The 22,946-nt window shown below is 53.9% G+C and overlaps 1 protein-coding gene across 1 annotated transcript in view; it reads right to left on the reverse strand.

The window, feature by feature from the left end:
* The window catches only part of LOC144241196 (protein-arginine deiminase type-1-like), a 39,433-nt gene extending 17,042 nt beyond the window's left edge, over nt 1-22,391 (reverse strand). Inside the window, exons 1-5 of the mRNA XM_077775684.1 lie at nt 22,300-22,391; nt 3,226-3,406; nt 1,990-2,062; nt 1,390-1,451; nt 10-127 (exon numbers count right to left, since the gene is read on the reverse strand). Coding sequence (XP_077631810.1) covers nt 10-127; nt 1,390-1,451; nt 1,990-2,062; nt 3,226-3,406; nt 22,300-22,391 — 526 coding nt within the window. The remainder of the gene's footprint in view (nt 1-9; nt 128-1,389; nt 1,452-1,989; nt 2,063-3,225; nt 3,407-22,299) is intronic.
* Nucleotides 22,392-22,946: the final 555 nt, after the last annotated feature.

Raw genomic sequence — 22,946 nt, forward strand, 5'->3', positions numbered from 1 at the left:
GTCACACACCATCCAGTGAGGCCAGCTGGCTGCTGGTGAGGTCGGGCCCCCCGGACACGGCACTGTCCCGGTCACAGTTCACCAGCAGGACAGCCCCATAGCCCTCAGGGCCCCAGCGCCAGGTTTTCTGCGGCAAAACAAGAGACTTGGGGGTCAGTGGGACCCAGAGGGCCTGGGAAGGGGCTTGGAGCAGCCTGGGGCTGGCTGCTCTGCTAACACGGAGACTTCTGCATTCTGGGTTTGCTTACACACTTAAAGAGGGATCATAGATTTGGGGATTGGAGCACCAGTGTCTAGACCCAGAACCACCCCACTCTTGCATAGTGAACAACCTGTGCAACCCTACACCCTTCGATACACCCTTCGCTCAGCCATCCCACTGGAGGAGGAAGGGTGGTGTCCCACATCCAGAAACAACCTTCACCAGTGCCTGGGGGACAGAGCTACCTCCCCCTGACCCTGACGGGGCTGGACAGTCCCAGAGAAGCTCTCCGTTTCAGCACTCTCCTGGGCCCTGTCCCCTAGACATCTCTGGCACCTACCCTCAGGCCTGCAGACCCTGCAGAGAGGTCTAAGCTGAGGTGGGAAAGAGAGCTAAAGCCCTGCCTCTGATTGCAGCTCTCCCTACACACCTCTACATAATGCCCACCCGACCCCACAAGGCAGGGCTCACTTGCCCCATTTCACAGAAAGGAAAGAAAGGCTCTGGGAAATGACCCCTAAGTCCCATAGTTGGGATTCAAATTCACCTGTGGGACTTCAGAGGGCCCCTGCTAGCCCATAGGACACTCCTGTCCACCGTTCTGGGTAAATGCTTCCCTGTGCTGGGGCACAAGTCATAATTTGTATCATAGCCCCACTCACCCACTTAGCCAAGCAACCTTGTGCAGTGAACAACCTGCACGGCCATCCATGGCTACCCTTCCCCATCTTGTCCTCAAACCTGTCCTGTGGTCCGGGCTTTCTCTCCTGGGTCTTTCCCTATAATTTATACCTTCTACCCTTCCAGGATGGCTTCCAGATGCTTGCCCTGTGGTAATGTCTCGAGCCCACCCACCCTCCTCCTCACTCTCTGGGGTCTAACTGAGGCTGTCCACGCAGCCTCCTCTATCGGAAGCCTTCAGTCAATCACTCAAGAACCTATTACGAATCACCTACCATGTTTGGGGGTCCACATACACCCCAGGAAGTAGAAGAGGCATCGAGCAAAAGAGCCAACCCCAATTCCAAAATGGCACAAGCAAGGCTCAGATCTCACGGGATTCACACAGCATATCGATCGCACGGTACAAGTGACACCCACCCGGGCCCTTTCGGCAGGTCCCCAAATGGGTCCCCTGCGTTGTCGGCTACGGCAGCCCCTGGGACCCACCACCCCTGGGTTTNCACCTTGTCGCCATGGCTCCTCTTCAGCTTGCCTGTACGACCCGTGTCGACGTCCAGGGAGATGTCTGGAAAGGGATGGAGAGGGGCTGCCAGGGCCTCACGAGGTCCTGTCTTCACGTCCGTGACACCCAGGCCGAGGCAAGCTCTGCCCATGAGACCCGGAGAGACCTGCTCTGGGGACTGGAATGCCTGGGCGGCCCTGCCTCTGGCAGTGGGGACGGGGCCTGAGGTTCTTGGTACCGGCTCTGTGGCTCTCGGAGCCGCCAGGGCTCTGGCTGAAGGCGGCCCGTGGCTCTCTGAGGTTTCGAAGGGGTCCTGACGTTCCAGTGGTGTGACGTGGGGACTCCAGAGGAAGGGGGCCTAGTGTGGGTCTAGCTGATGACCTGTGGGCAGTGCAGTTTCTAGATTCCGGTGGCCCTGAGTATTGCTGGGTCCCTGTCCCTGAGGTTCTAGACAAATGGAAGGCCTCTGGAGAAGCCCCTTGATGGTGGAGGAAGAAGGCCACGGCCTTGCACTTGGGCGCTCCCCTAAGACCCTCAGGTGGGCAACATGGAGGGGGGGCGGGCATGAACGAGGAGCCGGGGGGAGGGGGGCAGTACTCACCGACACCGGTGAGGTAGAGCACGCTGTGGCCCAGGGCACCAGCCTCCTGCTGCCCGAAGTAGGAGACCTTCACCTGTGGGGACATCATCAGCCCTGAGCCAGCACAGCCACCCCTTCAGAGATGGCAGAGACAGGGGGAGCAGGGGGGACCTCGACAGTCCCTGCTTACAGGTGGGGACGCCTGAGCATCCCAAGACACTCCCCGCTGCAGAAGGTCCAAGATTCACAGTGTCCTGGCTTGGACTCCGGGCTCCCTTCCCCGGCTAGAGAGGATGTGGGTGCCTCCCTGGTCCAGGGCTGGGCCAAAGAGCAGGGAGGGTTGGGCATGGGGCGCATCCCAGAGGGTGCAGCTAAGCCCTCGGGAACCCATGGAGACGTCGAACAGGAAGAAGGAGGGAAGGCAGAGCTGACGCCATTGACGTAGGCAAGTTACTCAGCCTGTCTAGGCTTCTGTTTCTTCATCTGTAAAATGGGAACGATGACCACAGGACATCCCCCTGATAAAGGCCAATGGTCACAGCTTTTCCCATGGTCCAGAGCCCAGGCCCTCTCACTGAGCTCCCAAGATGGCCCCAGGAGCCCCGGCCCATTCGCAGGGAGTCCCCATCCATTCACAGGGAGGCCACTCTGGGCCCTGCCTGCAGGCATGCAGCTAGGAAGCAGAGGAGGTAGGATTTGAACCCAAGACAGGCTCCAGGGCCCCTCCTCTTGGCGGGGGAGGGGGGAAAACAGCTTCACAGTCTCTGCCCCTTCCCTGTCGGGGGAGAAAGGGCCTTGGTCACTGTGTGTGCGGTGGGTGCCTGGGGGCGAGTGACAAGGGTGTGGTCCGTGAAAGAGATGCCTTTCATGCCTTTCTTCTTCCTCAGCTCGGGGACGCATGCGGATTCTGGTGGGCACTTGCGTCTGCGCGCATGCGTGTGCCCGGGTGCTGCCACAGAGCCCTGCCCGCTGCGGGGGCTTGTGTTAGGGTCTGTGTGCAGGTCGAACACAGGGATTAATGTGGAGGTGCCTGTGAACTTGGGGGGATGCCTAGGCGGCTGTCTTTACGGGCGTATTCATTCGTGTGTACGTGTCACTTTGCGCGCGTGTGCGTGGGATGTTGCACCGCAGGGTGGGCCTGCCTGTATCAGGAGGCGCAATGCGGACGGAGGTGTGCGATGGTGATGTGTGAATAGGGTTATGCTTGGGTGGGGTTGGGAGCCGCAGCCCCTGACTGTAGAGCCGGGGGTCCCTTACCTTGAAATCGTGTAAGTCCTTACTGGCGGCGTCCACGGATATGGTCACGTCCACATTGGCGTCCAGGGGCCAGCGGGTCTTGCCTGGGGGCACTGTCACCCGTGCTGGGTCATAGATCATGGAAACCTCCACTCCGGAGCTCCCAGAAACCGCGAAGCTCTCGGCATCCTGGGGCACGTCGCTGACAGAAAGGAGACAGGGAAGGTTCCAGGGGACTCAGGAGAGAGGCGGCAGCGGGGTGCTGGGGACCAGAGCAGCCAAGGGACACAAACCTCAGCCCCCCTAACCCGCCGCCAGCCAGGAGACCAGCCCCGCTGTGCACCAGGAAGCCTGGTCTCCATCCAGCCCAGCTCTCGGATTCCCACGGGACCCACCCCGGGCGCCTCCTTCTCTGGCCTCAGTCTCCCCGTCTGTAACCCGGGGAGTGGGAGCAGAGCGCTGGCTCTAGCGGCAGGGCCCTGAAGGGGACCTCGTGTGGCATCCAGGACAGAAGACAGAGGAGAGGCAGCGGGGCATGGAGCTGAGTCATGGCGTTTAACCCCCTCCCCTGACAGCGGTCCGGAGGCTCCAAGGAGCAGAAACGGGACCCTCTGGATGCCCCACCCCCACCCCAGGGCTGCCCGTTCTGATACTTGCAAATTCTCCAACCCAATAGCCCACTCGCTTGGCCGTCCACCTCTCACCACCTGTACCGCCACCACCTGATGGCCGGGCAGCCCCCTCCTGGCCTCCCTGGACCCACCTGTCCCCTCTGTTCTGCACACGCAGGCTGTGCTCTTCCTTCGCTCAGAAGCAGTGATTCCTGCCCCACTCAGTAGAAGGCACAGGCCTCACAGTGGCTTGCCAGGCCCTCTGTGATGTGCCCCCTGCCCCCTCCCTGACCTTCTCCTCCCCACCGTGCTCCCCCTCGTCCTCTCTGCTCCAGCCACATTGACCTCCCGGCTGGTCCAGGAAGCTGCCAGTCTGTCCCGCCTCAGGGCCTTTGTACTGACCGTTTCCTCTGCATAGAATGCTCTTCCCCCAGATAATTCACACGGCTCATTCCCTTACCCTCTTCAGGGTTCTGCTTAAAGGTCACCTTCTCAGTGACCCCCCCATCACTCCATTTAATGCTGCACGTTGCGCCCACCTTCTCCCCCTCCACCCCGTCCCTCTCACTCGGCTCTGATAGCTGGGCCCCGGGGTTCCATAAGGCCCTTGGCCATGTGGAGCCCATACCCTAGAGGGGAGGTTGTCAGTGTTTTTCCCTCCGCTCAGTGTCCCTCCTTCTCGCCTGACATTCCCCAGGACAGAGCCATCAGCCTCAAGGCTCAAGGTCAAGTCCACTTGCAGACGCCCACCTGACTGCAAAGATGCTGGACCAGAAGGGTCCTGCCTCTATCCTTTCCTGAACTGCTGAGAACCCACCCAGATCCTAAACCCTCTGGAGAAACCAGACACCCCTCTGAACCCCCCACCACGGTCACCCGTGCCTCCGCCGACAATGGTGATGGGGTCGTAGTTACAAGAACCCCAAGTCCCCCGCAGGCCTGGCTCTGTGCTGCTCAGCACGGCCCTCAAAGCAGTTATCGCTCTCCTCATTTCACAGATGCAGACGGGGCAGAGAAGAGACCCGCCCCCGCCGCCCCCACTCATCCCGGGAGACTTGGCACCTTCAGGGCCCCCCATCTCGCACGCCCTTCGTCCTTGTTTAATCAGTTACCGTAGGAACCCAAGGACCCCAGATGCCCATCTTCTAATCTGACCCCGTGTGCCATCCGCCCCCACTCCCAGACCCAGACTGTTTCCCTGACCTTCCCGCCGCCTCAGAAACCTGCTCCCCCCATCACTGCGCCCAGAGGTGGGAGGGGGTCCTGCGTGCTCCTCCCCGGCACTTCCAGACCATCGTCACTCTGCACTCATTCCTGGAGGGGACCAGCATCCACCACCAATCTCCGGTGCTCCTTGCAGTTTCAGTAGCCGTGTGGGTGACGGGCCAGCTCTGGGCGCCTCTGTGCCTGATCTCCTTCTCCGGGATCCTGTCCTCCACCCTCCCCCAGGGAGGACCCTGGGTTTTGTCATCACCAAGAGCCGCGCCCACCACAACCCCCTCCTCCCCCAACTATCAGCAGCCCGGGAATTCCTCCTGCTCACCTGCCAGCTCACTCCCTAACACACCACCCCATCAAGCCCCCAACAAGCCCTCATCAAGCCCCACCTCTGCAAGATGTATAAGCACTGAAGGTGAGCCCCCACTGTCCCCCTGGGCGGCCTGGGCCTTCCTGTTCTCTCTCCCCTTCATAGGCTTAGAGTCCCTAGCCTGGGTCACAGTCACTCCTTGGCACCGCTCGGCTCTCTGTGCGCCTTCCCCTCCTTCAGGCTGCCCAAGCGCCGCCCCAGCCCCTGTCCAACACCCTCTCTCCCCACCCCGCACCTGCATCCACACAGCTGACCGCAGCCCACCCAGATTCTCAATCGATCGCTGTCCTCAAGTTCCTTTGTCGCTGTCCAGCAGCCTTACAACATTTCTGGGGGCTGGGCAGCTGGGAAGGGAGGGGCTAGGGTTTCAGGCCTATTTGGGGGCTCCATCTCCTGGGCGCTGGGCTCAGGGCTTTGGTCCCAAGCTCCCGGATAAGGGTTCCAGCTCTGAGCCCTGGGGCCAGGCTTTGGAGTCTGGGCTCCGCATTCCGATGTCCGAGTTGAACTTGTGTGCGGCACTAGAATGACCTGGTGCTCAAGATGGGGGCAGGACTGGGCCGCTCCGTTTCTACGACCCATCTTCCTGAGGTGGACGGGTAGGAGGTGACAGCTTGGACACCCATGCCTTTGTCTCTTCAGCTCCTTTACAGGAAAACGCCTCAGTTGTGAGTGCTCACTGTCCGATTCTACCTCCCTGTGGTCCCTGTAACGGGCCACTAATCAGGCTCTCCTCTGCTGTTTCCAAATCCACAGGTCCTTTCTCTTCTTCCTCTTGAGACCCGTCAGGGGCATCTGACCTGGATGCTCAGATGTCCTTGAAATCCTTGAAATAGTTCCCTCTTGGCCTCTGAGACATGAGGCTCTCCTCTCCTCTCCCAGACTTCTCCTTTTCTGCCCTGACCTCCTAACGGCACAGGACCCCAGGCGGTGACACGCTGGCCCCCACTAACCACCAGCAAGTGAAGGTGCATGTGTGTGCATATATTTATGGTCATAACAAATTTTACTGATACAAATGATGTGTAGCACACACTACATTAATGATAGTACAATATACATTAGTCTTCATCGTAAAATTACTTTTAAATTCCATAAATCCCCCTGATTCTTACAGAATGCCTCTCACAACCACAGCCAAACCATAGCTGCAATTCAGCAACAATTCCACAAGCAGAGTTGTGGCCCAATCTGCTAATTCTTTCCCCAATAAATGTGTTGTCATGAAAATCTGATACGGGACATAAATGTGGATCGATATGTCCATTTGTGTTCAAGAAAAATGGAAGGAGGGCACCTGGGTGGCTCAGTCTTCATCAATAAAGCAATAAATGTGAGTCCTGGTTTGTAGCCTTTCCCAATTTCTTTGGTATAGAGGCTTCCACCAACGACCAAATTCAAGGTGCCAATGCAACATCAATTAACTCAGAGTTGCAAAGAAATGCGTAATCACACATGATATGTAACTGGGTACAGAGTTGAATGATCTCAGAGCATAGATTACGGTAGAGTGTGGTAACATAGTAAGGAAGCAGTGTGTTTTGAGTTATTACTATTGTTTTAAATATAATTTATTATGGGGAGCCTGGGCAGCTCAGTTGGTTAGGCAGCAAACTTTCGCTCAGGTCATGATCTCACAGTTCGTGGGTTTGAGCCCCACATTGGGCTCTGTGCTGACAGCTCAGAGCCTGGAGCCTGCTTCCGATTCTGTGTCTCCCTCTCTCTCTGCCCCTCCCCCTCTCACAGTCTCTCTCTGTGACTCTTATTCATTCTCAAAAAATGAATAAAAACATTTAAAAAATTTTTTAATTAAGTAAAAATAAATACAATTTATTTAATTGTAAGCATATCGAGTTTAATTTTAAATACTGTCATGGCTGTGTTTGGCAAAAGGCTTGTAAATTTCCTAGAAAAATGGGCAATGAGGTCCTCTTAGGAAAGGACCCTGCCAGGGGTGCCTGGGTGGCTCAGTCGGTCAAGCGTCTGACTTCGGCTCAGGTCATGATCTCACAGTTCATGGGTTCGAGCCCCGCGTTGTTCTCTATGCTGACAGCCAGCTCAGAGCCTGGAGCCTGCTTTAGATTCTGTGTGTGTATCTCTCTCTCTGACCCTCCCCTGCTCACAGCTGTCTCTCTCTCTCTCTTTCAGAAAATAAATAAAACATTTTGGAAAAAAAAAAAAAAAGGAAAGGACCCTGCCATACTGCTAAAAATACATATGTTCACTTCTCTCCCAGCCTTCTCCAAAGGAACTCACAGCCTTTATCAGGTGACATGAACTGGGGAAAAGGAAATAATCATAGTTTTCTAGTTTTATTAGACACTGGCTCAGAACTGAGGCTGATTCCAGGAGACCCACATGTCACGGCCACCTGCCTGCTGGAGCAGAGGCTTTTAGTGGTCAGGTGATGACTGGGGTTAGCTGTGGTCCAGCTCCCGGTGGGTCCAGTGAGTCTTCTCCAAACCCATCTGTTGGACGGGGGTTATCCCCCATCTCCAGAACCTGTATTGGGAGCAGACACCCAGCAACAGGCAGGGTCACCTCATAGACACTCCGTGAGTGGGTCCCAGCTGGCTCCTGTCTGGTGACACTCACCCCCTTGATGATCTCCACCTGCCACGCTGATATGCTTAGAAACCCAACTTTCTATCTCCAGACCCTCATAGTGAACTGTGTTTTCAACATCTCCTTTGGGTGACTAACAGGTATTTTAAATTTGTGTGTCTGTACATAAGCATAAAGGGAACAATCCAACAAGAAGATACAATTGTAGATATTTATGCACCCAACAGGAAGGCACCCAAACACATGAAGCAGCTGGTAACAAACATAAAGGAGGTAACTGATAGTAATACAATAGTGGGGACTTGAACACCCCACTCACATCAATGTATGCATCATCCAAATGGAAAATCAACAAGGACACGGAGGCTTTGAATGACACATTGGACCAGATGGATCTAACAGATATATTTGGAACGTTCCACATTAAAAGAGCAGAATACACATTCTTCTCAAATGCACATGGAACATTCCCAGAAGAGGTCACATAGTAGGGCACAAAACAGGCCTCAACAAATTTTAAAAAACTGTAGTCATACCATACATCGTTTCTGATCACAACACTATGAAACTAAACATCAACCACAAGAAAACATCTGCAAAGGACACAAATACTTGGCGGTTACTTAACACACTTCTAAACAATGAATGTTTCAATGAATGAAATAAGAAATCAAAGAGGAAATTAAAAAAAATACCTAGAGACAAATGAAATTGGAAACAGAACTGTCCGTAATCTTCATAATGTAGCAAAAGTGGTTCTAAGAGGGAAGTTTACAGCAGTACAAGCCTAACTCAAGAAGCAAGAAAAATCTCAAATAAGCAATGTAACCTGACACATAAGGGACCCAGAAAAACAAACAACAAACAAAACTCAAAACCAGTAGAAGGAAGGTAATGGTAAAAATCAGAGCCAAAACAAAGGAAGTAGAAACAAAAAAAAAACCCAATTGAACAGATCAATGAAGCCAGGAGCTGGTTCTTTGGAAAGATCAACAAAGTTGACAAATCTTTAGCCAGACTTGAGAGAGAGAGAGAGAGAGAGAGAGAAAGTGAATAAACAAAATCAGAATCAAAAGAAGAGAAATAACAACAGACACAACAGAAATACAAAGGATTATAAGAGAATATTATGAAAAATTATGTGCCAACAAACTGGACAACCTAGAAGAGATAGATAAATTCCTAGAGACATATAACCTACCAAAAATGAAACAGAAGAAATAGAAAAATAGAGCAGACTAATAGCCAGCAATGAAATTGAATCAGAAAAAAACAAAAACAAAAACAAAAACCTCCCAACAAACAAAAGTCCAGGATCAGATGGCTTCATGAGTGAATGCTACCAAACATTCAAAGAAAAGTCAATACCTATTCTTCTCACACTGTTCCAAAAAACAGAAGAGAAGAAAAGCTTCCAACTTCATTCTATGAGGCCATGATTATCTCACACCAAAACCAGACAGAGATACCACCAAAAAAGGAAAGTGCAGGCCAATATCTCTGAGGAACATAGGTGCAAAAATCCTCAATAAAATATTAGCAAACTGAATCCATCAATACATTCTTAAAAATCATTTGCTACAATCAAGTAGGATTTATTCCTGCAATGCAAGGATGGTTCAATATCTGCAAATCAATCCACATGATACATCACATCAACAAGAGAAAGGATATAAACAATATTATCATTTCAATAGAAGCAGAAAAGGCATATGACAAAGTTCATCATCCATTTATGATAAAACCCCTCAACATGCAGGTTTAGGGTTAACATACCCCAACATAATAAAGACCTTAAATACAAACTCACAGCTATGATCATATCCCGTGGGGGAAAACTGAGAGCCTTTTCCTTAAGGTCAGAAACGAGACAAGGATGTCACTCTCACCACTTTTATCCAACAAGTAGCGTTGGAACTTGTAGCCACAGTAATCAGGCAATGGAAAGAAAAAAAGGCATCCATATTGGTAAGGAAGAAGTAAAATTGTCACTATCTGCAGACGACATGATACTATATATTTAAAACCCTAAAGACTCTACCAAAAAACTACTGGAATTGATAAATGGATTCAATAAGATTGCAGGATACAAAATCAATACACAGAAATCTGTTGCATTTCTATACACTAATAACGAAGCAGCAGAAAGAGAAATTAAGAAAACGATCCCATTGATAATTGCACCAAAAAGAATAAAATACCTAGGAATAAACCTAACCAAGGAGGCGAAAGACCCGTACTTTATTAACTATAAAACACTGATGAAAGAAATTGAAGATGACACAAATGAATGGAACAATATTCCATGCAGATGAACTGGAAGGGCAAATCTTTTAAAAATGTCCATGCTAAGGAGGGCACTTGTGGGGATGAGCACTGGGTATTACATGGAAACCAACTTGACAGTAAACTATTTTTTAAAAAAATAAAATAAAAATGTCCATGCTATTCAAAGCAACCTACAGATTTAATAAAATCCAAAATACCAACAGCATTTTTGATACAACTAGAACAAATAGTCCTAAAATATGTATGGAGCCACAAAAGACCCTGGATAGCCAAAGCAATCCTGAAAAAGAAGAACAAAATTGGAAGTATCAAAATTCCAGATATCAAGATACAGTACCAAGCTATAGTAATCAAAACAGTATGGTACTGGCACAAAAATAGACACATTGATCAATGGAACAGAAGAGGGAATCCAGAAATAAACCCACTATTATATGGTCAATTCATCTTCAACAAAGGAGGCAAAAATATGCACTGGGGAAAAGTCTCTTCAACAAATGGTCTTGGGAAAACTGGACAGCGACATGCAGAAAAATGAAATGACAACTTGCTTACACCATACACAAAAATAAATTCAGAATGGATTAAGGACCTAAATATGAGACCTGAAACCATAAAATTCCTAGGAGAGAACACAGGCAGTCATTTCTCTGAGAGCCATAGCAGCATTTTTCTAGATATGTCTCATGAGGCAAGAGACACAAAAGCAAAAATCAGCTCTTTGACTACATCAAAATAAAATACTTCTGCAGAGCAAAGGACAAAATCAATAAAACTAAGAGATAATCCACTGAATGGGAGAAGATATTTGCAAATGACATATCTGACAAAGGGCTAGTATCCAAAATATATAAAGAACTTATACAACTCAACACCCAAAAAAACAATAATCCAAACAAAAATGGGCAGAAGGCATGAACAGACATTTCTCCAAGAAAGACATCCCATTGGCCAGCAGACACACGAAAAGAGCTCAACATCACTCATCATCAGGGAAATGAGATCAAAACTACAGTAAGAGAAGCTCTTGGGTGGTTCCATCAGTGGATGTCCAACTCTTGATTTTGGTTCAGGTCATGATCTCAGGGTTGTAGGATCAAGCCCGGCATTGGGCTCTGCACTGAGCATGGAGCCTGCTTAAGATTCTTTCTCTCCCTCTCTCTCTTCCCCTCCCCTGCTTGCTCTCTCTCTCTCTCTCTAAAAAAAAGAAATCTACAATAAGATATCACCTCACACCTGTCAGAATGGCTAAAATCAAAAACACAAGAAATAATAAGCGCTGGCAAGGAGGTGAATGCAAACTGGTGCAGCCATTCTGGAAAGCAGTGTGGAGGTGATGCAAAAAATTAAAAATAGAATTCCCATATGATCCCGTAATTCTCCTATTGAGTATTTACTCAAGCAATACAAAAACACTGATTTGAAAAAATTCATACACTACAGCAGCACTATTTACTATAGCCAAATTATGGAAGCAGCCCAAGCGTCCATCAATAGATGAATGGATAAAGAGGTGATATAGATGTATATCATATATGTATACACACGATGGAATATTATTCAGCCATAAGAAAGGGTCAGTCTTGCAATATGCAAAACATGGATGGATCGAGAGAGTACAACGCCAAGTGAAATGAAGACAGATGCCATATGATTTCAGTCATATGTGGAGTTTAAGAAACAAAACAAAGGTACAAAGGGGAAAAAAAGAGACGAACCAAACAAACAGACTCTGAACAAGAAACTGATGGTTACCAGAGGGAAGGTGGGGGGGGGGGATGGGGGAAATAGGAGACACACCTAAAACTAGTATAAAACCGTATGTTCGCAATACTAGAATAATTAAAAGGAAAAAAAAGACATTCTACTCTAAGAAACAAGAATCATATCAGGGCACCTGGGTGGCTCAGTCACTTAAGCCTCTGACTTCAGCTCAGGTCATGATCTCGCCCACGGTCCATGGGTTCGGGCCCCGCGTCGGGCTCTGTGCTGACAGCTCAGACCCTAGAACCTGCTTCAGATTCTGTGTCTCCCTCTGTCTCTGCCCCTCCCCTGCTCACACTCTGTCTCTCTCTGTCTCAAAAATAAACATTTAAAAAATTTTTAAAGCAATAATAATATAAATAAATAAATGTAAAGGGTCCCAAACCAAACTCCTACATCCCCACCCTTGCCCCGTCCAAACCACCCCTAGACCTTGCACTGCCCCTCCATCCTCAGGTTCATCCTGGGGTCCCCTCCCCCCTCCCTCGTACTCACACCCAGCGCCCCAGCAGACCCTAGTGCCCGAGTGACTCCGCCTCCACATCATCTCCCGATCTGACGCTCTCACCTCCTCCACAGCCAACGCCCCGGTGCAGGCCACCAATTGCTTTCACGTGGATTTTTAAAACAGGCTGGTCTCCTGACACCCTGTCTGTTCTCGACGTTTTTTTTTTTTAAGTGCTATGATGGCTCTCCTACTCATAAGCCTTCCACAGAGCCTCTGTGGTCTGCCCCAGGCTGCCTTCCTGACCATGTGACTCCTCTCTCCCTCCCCACAAACCCAGCTCCTTGCTCTCCCTCCAGCACGCTCAGCTCACTCCCACCCCAGGCCCTTTGCACCTGCGGCTCTCCTTATTCGCAATGTTCAGCTTGCAGATGTCCGCTGGGTCCTCACTCCCTCGTTTCCTTCTCAGGGACGTCTTCTCTGCCCAACTGAGGACAGTGTGATAGGCAGGACACCGTGAACCCCACGCTTCCTAACCCCATGACCCAGCTTCATTTCACCTGACATCTTCTGCTCATTTTGACATATCTGCTTCTTGCCTGTCCCTCCTGTTGCTCCCTCTAGAATGCAGCCGTTTGTCCCCCCCACTTTACTCTCTCTAAGCCACTGTCCCCTCAGCACCCAGCGCAGCACCTGGCATGGAGAAGGAATACAACAAACCCTTGTGTTCTGGATAAACCCGGAACCCCAGGACTTTCCCCAGTTTGAATGCAAACTGCCTGGCCCCAGAGCCTCTGCACACTCACCCCGAGAGCAAGTAGGTGCAAGCCCCGGGCCCCCAGCTGGTGGCAGAAAGGTTCCCAGCTCGTGGGAGACCCCTGCCCCACCCCCACCCAGGGACTGCCACCGCCAGACACAGCCTTTCAAGGGGAGCGGGGTTCCGTGGGGCCAGTCCCCAGCTTTGGGCAAAAGTTGACATTTCCAAGTCACAGCCCTGGCACACAACTCCCTGTTTGGAGCGAGAAATAAGAGAAATAGTAACGCCAACGATTTGTATGGTAAAAGGAGCGGGACCCTCCAAGCCCAGCCTGCTTCTCGCCCCCCAACCCGCTCAGCCACGGCTGCCTCAGCTCCCCCATCTCTGCGGTGCTGGCAGCCCGGGCTCGGTTTCTCTCTTCCCTGCCCGTGGCAGGTGAGTCCCTAAAGGGCCGCCTCTGCAGGCGTCACCTGGGTCTTCCAGGTTCTGTCACTCCCATCCAAGTGACTTCCCTTGGGCTGCCTCTCGGGATGGAAAAGGTGCGAAAGAGCCAAGGCTATGCCTCCGGGAGCTTTGCAGGCTGGGAGGTAGAGGGAGAGGAAGGGGACCCCGGGAGGGGCTGCTGTTTGCCCCTGGTGCCCGCACTGGGCAGGTTACGCCAGGCAGGCTCTCGCCGCCTCAGATACTCATTCCCGTGGCATCCCCCACCACCAACCCGAGCCCGGCCCGACGGGGAGGGGGGGTTCACACCGCCTTTCCTCACCTCTCAGGCTTCCGGATCTGTGGGTGGGGCCCTGGATTAAGGGCTGCTCTTGGGGGTGTAACCAGCAGGCGTGGGAGGTTGTGGTGAGCTCCAGGCCCGCCCACTTCACACCTACCTGCCTGCCTGCGGTAGGAGCCTCTCACTTCACACCTACCTGCCTGCCTGCGGTAGGAGCCTCTCACTTCACACCTACCTGCCTGCTTCCCTTGAGGGGGGGAGTCTCACCATCCAGATTCAACGCAAACTCACAGTCAAGCGAAGTAATGGGTTTGAGAGCACCCCTTAGATCAGAGGGTCTAAGTCATTACCATACACGTCATCATTGTTGTCTTTGTCTTCATTTCCACTGTTGGGCTGACGAGCCGGTGCCCTTCTCCTATTTCTGTAGGGGTGGGGGATAAGGATGGGGAAGGGGGGGAGGCGGAATCATCTGCATTCTTGAAGACCCATTTCCAATGCCACCTCTTCCGTGGAGGGAAGTGAGGGCTCTGTGTGGAGTGTGGTGGCCTCAAATCTGGTCATTCAACTGCTCTGAGCCTCTGTTGTCCTCCTCTGTAAAATGGGTATAATCCAAAGGGCTACTTCCTAGGGCTGTTGGGGGACTCCATGAGATGATGCATTTAAAGTGCTTGGCACACAGTAGGCGCTTAATAGGCCTTAGGTGCCATCGTCACCATTACTAGTCCCCTCCCCAGGGCCCCCCAGCAGCCGAGCCCATGCGGGCCAGATCCCGGTGTCCTTCCTTTCCTTGGTGTTCCCACAGCACTGGTTCACACCTTCCTTAGGGCCCCTTCACAGTCCCTCTGCGTTGCTCAGTCCTTCCTGACTCATTCTGCACAGCCCCGCACCCCGGGCCCCAACCTGGGCCTGGCATCCCAGGTTAATAAAGAGGCTGCAAGGAGAACAGAACAGATTCTTAGAGAAGCTCACAGAAGGGGGCGCAGGGGATGGGAATTTCAAGTCAACAGGTAATTCCCAGCCATCAGCGACCTCGTAGGACATAAGGGTAGCATGTTCTGTGGACAATATTGAGGTGGGGTGTATTGGGGTGGCGTTTCCACGCACCTACCACGTGCCAGGCACATGCTCCGTTTTTCATGCTCGTGATCTCATCCATACTCACAAAAACCCTCCCCGGTATGTGCTACTGTCCTCATTTAGCAGATGAAGAAATCTCAGAGAGGTTAAGTAACTTTCCTGGGGTCACACAGCTGGCCAAGGGAGGAAGGAGGAGCAGGTTTGTCTTCTATCTTATGCTCTCCTGGCTGACTTTAAAATGAAAGTGTGTGCCCTGAGCACGTCCCCAGTGGGGACTGCAGGGATGAGGTAGTTGGGGAAGATACAGGAAGGGAAAAGGAAAATGTTGAAACTTTGTAACATGAGCTCCTCGGTATGGCCCCTCGGCACTGGGTAGGAGAGGCCTAAGGCAGCAGGTTGGGCACCGAGTCAGGAGAGCCATGTCCCCTCCTCCCACACACGCACCTGAACTCTACAGGGGTGAGGTCAGCGCAGGCCAAGAGGGCAGCACCCATGAACTCCCGGCTCCTGCCCGCCTAAAACAATGAGCCTATGGAGTATCTGCAGAAGCCTTGGGTCAGAGAGGGATCCCGGAGATCATCTTGGCCTGCCTCCTGCCCAAGGTAGGACTCCGTGCTTGAACACTTCCTGTGCCAGACAACTCACTACTTCACACCCCTTTGTGTTTTGACAGCTCAGGTAATTAGAAAGCTTTTCCTTTTGCTTAGCTACACCCTGCCTCCCAGAAGCTTCCTCCTACTGGGGTTCAGCAGGCCACACCTTCTCTCAAGTACTCAGAAATTTCCTGCCTGGCCTCTAAGGAGAGGAGTAACACAGCAACCCCGGGGAGGTCTCTCCCATGCCCTCCATCACGCTTGACACTTGGACTTCGCCAGCCCCCGGGGATTGAGTTCGGAGGCCTGGGGCCCCCCTTCCCGGCCAAGGGTCTGGGAAGGAAGGGCAGCACAGTGCTGACCCGGCCTCCGGCTGGGTGGGTGGGGATGGGGGCATCGTGGCAAAGGACCTGTGCACCCTGGAGGTTGCCCAGGCCACGGTGCTGGGGAGAGGCGAGGGCAGGAGGGGAGAATAATGCAAAATTGGGTGGAAAGGCCGGAGAGCAGACCAGGCCAGACAAGCCTCACACGCGGCCAGCCACCTGCCCACTGGGTGACCCCCAAGTGCCACCTTCCAGATGGCCTAGGCTAGAAGTTTTCTAGCCTGAAGCCACAAGAAATGCCATAGAGTCCGCCAGCAGGACCCAGCCAGTCCTCTCTGATGCGGCGGCTCTGTGAGTGCCTCTGCTGGGGACCGAGAGCCCCACAGAGCTGGCCGGGGCCCCCGGGCTCCAGCCCTAAAGGACAGCAGCCCCCCAGGGGCGCACGGAGTTTCCAGCTCGTGCTGTGGGCTGCTCGGCCTCAACGCGCATTCCCTGAGCACCTGCTGTACATCGGGCCCCACGCCGGGCACCAGAAGAGTGGAGGTGGAAGCCCTGGCGGGGTCCACACGGGACAGGTAATAAACCTGCCATCTGCACGACACTTGGACCCCATTCTAATCCCGTCCCCACGGCCCCTGCTGAGCAAGGAAGTCAGCATTCCTCCATTCCTTTTACAGAAGATGTACGGAAATTCAAAGGGACCCAGTGGCAGAGCTGGGATTTGCCCCCAGTCAGGTCTGACTCCAAAGCCCAACCTCTGCCCTGCCCCCCACACCACCTCTCAAGCTGACCCAGCAACATAGAAGATTCCCAGGTAATGAAGCCTTCAAAGGTTGAACTGCCAGAATTTAGGATCAGGCAGATCAGGATTCAAATCCCAGCTCCGGCTTCGGTGGGCTGTGTGAGTTGGGGCAAGTTTCTCGACCTCTCTGTATCTCAGTTTCCTTGTCTGCAAAATAGGGATCATCCTTGCCCAAATCTCGCAGGCTTGCTGGGACATTTCATCGCCATGAGGTGGTGAGCACTCACCGCAGTGCTGCCCAGGGTCATTACCGGCCCAAAGAGTGCAGGGAGAGGGCCATTCCTGGAGAAAAGGCTGGTGGGTAAGAGGATCCTGTACCAGCCTTCACTCTCCCACGTGACCCAAATGGTGGCTTGTGAACATCTATCATCCTGAAGTCCCTTTTGCCCTCAGACTCAAGTGGGAGCCCCTCTTATGGGCTGGTATGGGCTGGATCACCTCCAGGTATGGGCTGGATCACCCCCAGAGCCACGGCCAGCATGGAGGTGAACTCAGCCTGTTTTCAGTAACATCTGTTAAATGACCACTGTGCCCCATGGGGTAAAAGGCCACAGAGGGTCCCTCAACCTCCCAACCCTGGTGTGGCTTTCTCCTTGGCCCTCCCGGGGTGCTGGCTGTGGCTGACAGAGGTCAAGGAAGGCAATGATTGGCACTTTACAGACCCCGAGTCCCGGGGGTGGGGGGGTATCATTTTCTCCTAAGCCTAGAGTGTGGCTGTGTCGTCTCTCTCTTCCTTCCTTCCCAGAGATAATGACCATGGGTAACCTCTGCTCAGTCACTGTTCAGGGCGAGCACACCCAGGGCCTGGAAGGAGGCCCCAGGCTGGGGAGGCCTTCTTTCAAGTAGACCCCGGCCTTCCTGGGAGCGGGGGCTGGAGAGGAGGGGGCAGCAGCTGTCACCCACAGGCCTCCCAGCAGGGGCAAGCAGGGGTGAACCTCCCTGAGAGAGGGAGCCGCGAACTGGAAGGCAACTGTGAATCACTTCTTCCCTCTCACCTGCAGGCTCCCCATGTGCAGAAGGAAGACCTGGCCGTGCTTATGCATTGCGCCGACTGGGAAATTCCTCCTCTGTAAAACGGGGGCCCAATTCACAGGTAACGACTACAAAAAATGTTCTCCCCATCTAGCAAGGGTGAGACAGGCGCCGAGCCCCCCAGGTAGCTGACATCCTCTGCTGGGTGGCGATTTGCCGGCTCCTTTGAGCCCCGCATCCCACATCTTCCAGCGTCAGGACCACTTGGCGAAGCCGAACAGCTGCTTAGCAGCCCCATGAGAAGGGAGTGGAAGCTTCTCTGGACGGAGCAAAGCTGAGGACATGTCACACGGAGATCATTTTGGGGGTCAGGAGGAATCGACCTCACACGTGAGCAACTCTCCCATTCCTGACGTCTCAAGTGTCCTCTCGGGGTCCCTGGCTGGTCCGCCCACCGAGGAAGGAAGGGCAGGGACTGGGGGAAGGGACAGCGGGGGGTTGGAGGTGATGGGAGCTGGGAGGGAAGGAAATGATGAAGAATGAGGATGGATTCCAGGGCCAAAGATGATGGGAAGGGTGGGGAGGGGAGGGCAGAGTGGCTGATAGGGAGGGTCCCGTGGGCTCAAACGGCAGGTGGCCAGGGGGCCCAGGAGGCAGGGACACCTGTAGGATTAAGGAGTGGCTAGGGGGGGCCTGGGTGGCTCAGTCGGTTGAGCGTCCGACTTCAGCTCAGGTCATGATCTCACTGTTCATGGGTTCGAGGCTTGTGTTGGGCTCTGTGCTGACAGCTCAGAGCCCGGAGCCTGCTTCAGATTCTGTGTCTTCCTCTCTCCCCCCACCCCCTGCTCACGCTGTCTGTCAAAAATAAACAAAAGTTTTTAAAAAATTAAAAAAAAAAAAAAAGAGTGGCTGACCTCGGAGGTCCACCGGATGCCAGCGTTTTCTGTTCCAAGAACCCACCCCCCACCATTCCATGTCCAGACTCGACGACCCGCCAGCCCATCGCCCCCCATGGAACACAGAGGGGACCCTGGCCTCACCGTCTCCAGACACCTCACACTTAAACTGCAGCCTTACTTCTAATAAAGGAACGCAGGGCAGCACAGCACAGAGGTCCCGGCCCGGCTCTCAGAGCCTGTCAGTCACAATGAGTGAGTGCCGGCACCGATCCGGTAATTATCCCGGGAGCAGCACAATCACGCTTCATTGTGCTCCTGTGCAAGTTAAAGGCATCAAATACTCAACATAAACATTAAGAATATATATATATATTAGAACTCTGTTCTGGAGCTTTTGTTCTTTGAAATGCACAGAACGGCAGGAAAAAGCAGCAGCCGGGGGCCTCTCTCTGGCTGGTCAGAGCTCCTCTCCCTGTGCACCTCCAATTCTACCAGTCTGATAGGAAGAGTCTATTTTGCTTTGATGGTTTTGTGCAGGGGGGGTTTGGGGGCTTGGGAGAGATCCAAGAGAACGTGTCTGTCCCCCACGCAGCCAGCCTTCTCCTCTATTCCTGGGAAAAAACATTCATTATGGCCTCTGGGCAGACAGAGGCCAGACAGCACCAAACATGGATTCCCCACACTGCCCACGCCCTCTGTTTTGGCATGAGTCCTCTGGGGGCCACCTCTGAGCAAGGCCAGGGCCAACCAGGGCCGTCTGAGCAGACCTGCAGTGTCAGGGTGGTGACCTAGCCCGCTGGGGCGGTGGGTCAGGGCGGTGAGCTAGTCCATCAGAGTGAGAGGAAGGGGACGGAATCTGTAGCACACGCTAAGTCAGGGTGTTCTTTTTTTAATGTTTCATTTATTTTTTTTAATGTTTTTTTAAATTTATAGGAGAGAGAGAGAGACAGCGTGAGAGGGAAGGGTCAGAGAGAGAGGGAGATACAGACTCTGAAACAGGCTCCAGGCTCTGAGCTGGCAGTCAGCACAGAGCCCGACGCGGGGCTCGAACCCACGAACCGCGAGATCATGACCTAAGAGAAAGTCGGACGCTTAACCGACTAAGCCACCCAAGTGCCCCTGTTTCATTTATTTTTGAGAGAGCACAAGCCAGGGAGAAGCAGAGAGAGAGGAGACAGCAAATCCAAACCAAGTGGGCTCTACTCTGAGAGCAGTAAGCCCGATGTTGGGCTCGAACGCATGAACGAACTGTGACATCATGACCTGAGCCGAAGTCAGATGCCCAATCCGCTGAGCCCCGCGGGCGCCCCCGGGTCAGGGGAATTCTAAGGGTTCCTTGGGCCGGGACACACAATGACCTCAAACACAAATATTTCCCCAAATAACCAGTCCACAGAGCACCTGGGGGAATTAATCACTTCCTGTGATGTCACCCCACATGCCCATTGCCACTGGCTCTCTGGAGGGCTTAGCTACCGGCCACTCAGGCTACACCTCCCCTTCGGGAGGGCCTTGCCCCTTCGAGCAGCAAGGCTAAGTACAAAGCCCTTGCTTGGCCTGGGCTGGAGCCAGACACCTGGCAATGGGGGCAGAGGAGCCCCAAGTTCATCATGGGGTGTAGCCCCTCCTCCTTGTCAGCCCAGGCCCTGGGGGACCTTCAGGCTCCTCCTCAAACCTTCCCAGGCTGACAATGCCATGGCCCTTTCTCCACCTATCACAGACCCCATGGGCAGGAAGTCCTTCCTTAAGTCTACTTTTAAACCAACTTGCTGCAGAACAAACTTAGTTTTCTAGATTAGAGACTCTCAGTGGCTATGTCCCTATCACGACCAATGCCCCGGTGACAGCTCCTGAGAGGCTCTTTGGCGGGGAGGGTGTTCCTCAAAATGCCCACTCAGGACCCCTTCCCAGGGTCAACCAGAGGCACAGCAGCACTGGCAGAGGTGGGCAGCTTCCTCGTGNAACCTGAGGATGCCGAGGTGCTTGGTGACCCCAAAGTGGATTCCAGACAGCACTGCCCTCCATTCCCCCCCACACACGCTCTGATCTGTCTTCTGCTCCTCCGCCCTCTGAGATGGGATGGCAGGGGGAACCCAGGTCTGTCCAGCACCAGAATCGGCGCACTTGACCTCCACGCTGAACTCCCAACAGGCTCAGCTCACCTTGCTGGGGCTCGGATGAGGACCTGAGACCCAGCAAGGGTCAGTGACTGAGCCCCCGCCAGACAGCAAGTCGGCAGCAGAGCCGGGACCAGACCCTTGTCTCCTGGCCCCCAGTAAAGTGCTCTGGCCTTCACAGCGGCACCACGAATGGCCTAAGTTTCTGAAATGACCTTCCAGAAACAACCGTCTCGGGACAGCAGGGGCCATGAGCGACCCCTGCCCTGTCCTTGGGGTTACAGCAGGATGGCTTTAAGGTGCCCAGCTAAATTGGAGCATCAGCTAACCAGCGGGTTTAAAAAGCATAAGTATGTCCCATGCAATATACTAAAAATACTCATTTACTGTTTATCTGAAATCGCACACCTAACTGGGTGTCCTGTTTTCTCATCTGCTAAGCCAGGCAGCCCTCTGCCTGGGCCCTGCGATCTCGGCTGGCCACCCAGATCGGAGACAATCAGCCCAAGGCAGGGCTCCTGACATGACTTAGAGCCAAGGTCTGGTCTGGCCTCCAGGCATCCTGGCTCTCCCAGCTCAGCCCTGCCGCTGTGAGGGGGGTCAGGGGGGCTTCTGGGACAGAGAACCACCGGAGGCCAGGCGGGAAGTTGGGCCCAGCATTTGCTGACCCGTCGGGGACAGCACAAGAGCTGAGACCCACGCGGGCAGGGGGAGCTCGTTCATACCTTGCAACAGACTCCCCAGCGCCCACCTCCTCCGAGAGGGAGACTCCCACCCTGAGCCCCCGCTCTGCACCAGCAGGGATGGAGTCCATCGACAGTGTCAGAGCTGGAAAAGTCACCCCCGCCCCCCGAGATCCCCAAGCCCAGCCCCCTCAGTGGCCCGGTGGAGAAACGGGAGCTGGGCCAGGTCCCCGGGGTCCCCACCTGGGCAGAGCCAGGACAGGAAGGATCCAGGCCAAGCGGAGAAGCTGATTCCTCTGTGGCCCCCGAGATGTCCCCACGGCCACCACCTCCGCTGGCACCATCGTCACGGTGGCAAACACAAGCCTGGGTCTTGTTCCAGGCTCTTGTCCTTTATTAGCTCCTTGAATCATCCGTCTGACACTCCCCTCCTGATCCCAATCACCCTGGCTGGCCTCCGAGGATCCAGATGCCACACACCCCACACCTCCATTCAGACAGACGGGTCGTAGGCAAGACACAGAGGGCGAAATGCGGGACGGCCCAGTCCTGCTCCCCGTCTTAAGCCCCAGGTCGTGCCGCTGGTGCACACAAGTTCTACCGGGACGTCAGAAGGCACAGCCCGGGGCTCAGGAACCCGTATCCGTGGGCTTGAGGCCAAAGACCTCACTCAGGCGTCCGGGACATGGAGCCCCAGGATGGGCCTGACACCCTGGCTCCTCCCTCCCAGGCTCTCCATCCCACTCCCCCTGCTCCACCGCCAGAACAGCCTCATACTAGCGCCCCCCAACATGTGCAATTTGTCCACAGGGCCCCCACCACCGATGCCTGGGGGCTCTCCAGGGGAACCCAGCCCCGTGCAGCCAGGTGGGTGCCTCCAAGTTCTCACCTGTGAATATCCACGTACATCTCGACTCCTACCACACACACGGCATAGGTGGGCTTCTTCAGGGACAGCCGCACCGCTCTGTGCGGGGCCATCCTGCTGCCCTGGCTCCCCGCCTCCGCGCGTCCTATCTCCCCAGCTCCACTCCTGGGCACCAAGTCACCAGGAAGGAGCGTGCACTCTGATGGGCCGGTGCCTTCCTCCTCCCTTTTAATTTCACCCTGTGACCTGATTAGCTGCCTAAGCCAAGTCCCCACCTCCTGGCGCCGTGCCCAGCCCTCCCCACTCAGGCCCAGCAATCCAGGAGGCCAGGAGAGGAGGCACCCGAGGTCTCTCAGAGAGACGGGGAAGTGGGGGCTTCAGCCGGGGACCCCGATGGAGCAGGGAGCTCCCCATCAGGCCCGTCCCTCATCCCCCAGCTTTGCCTCCGTCCTGAGACTCCTGGTGGCTGAACCCAGCCTGTGATGATGTCAGCATTCTCTGAGGGCCCATGAAGAGCCGGGTGGAGATCTTATCTCGTGCACTGAGGGATCAGGTGGGGTGCAAAGCACAGTGCAGCCAGACCTCCAGGGTTCAAATCCCGGCTCTGCCTCTTACAGTGACTCCACCTCTCGTGACTTCATTTCCCCGCCCATGAGACAGGAGTTGGA

The sequence above is a fragment of the Crocuta crocuta genome, unplaced genomic scaffold, assembly GCF_008692635.1.
Source record: "Crocuta crocuta isolate KB4526 unplaced genomic scaffold, BGI_CrCroc_1.0 scaffold127, whole genome shotgun sequence".
NCBI classification, from domain to species: Eukaryota; Metazoa; Chordata; class Mammalia; order Carnivora; family Hyaenidae; genus Crocuta; species Crocuta crocuta.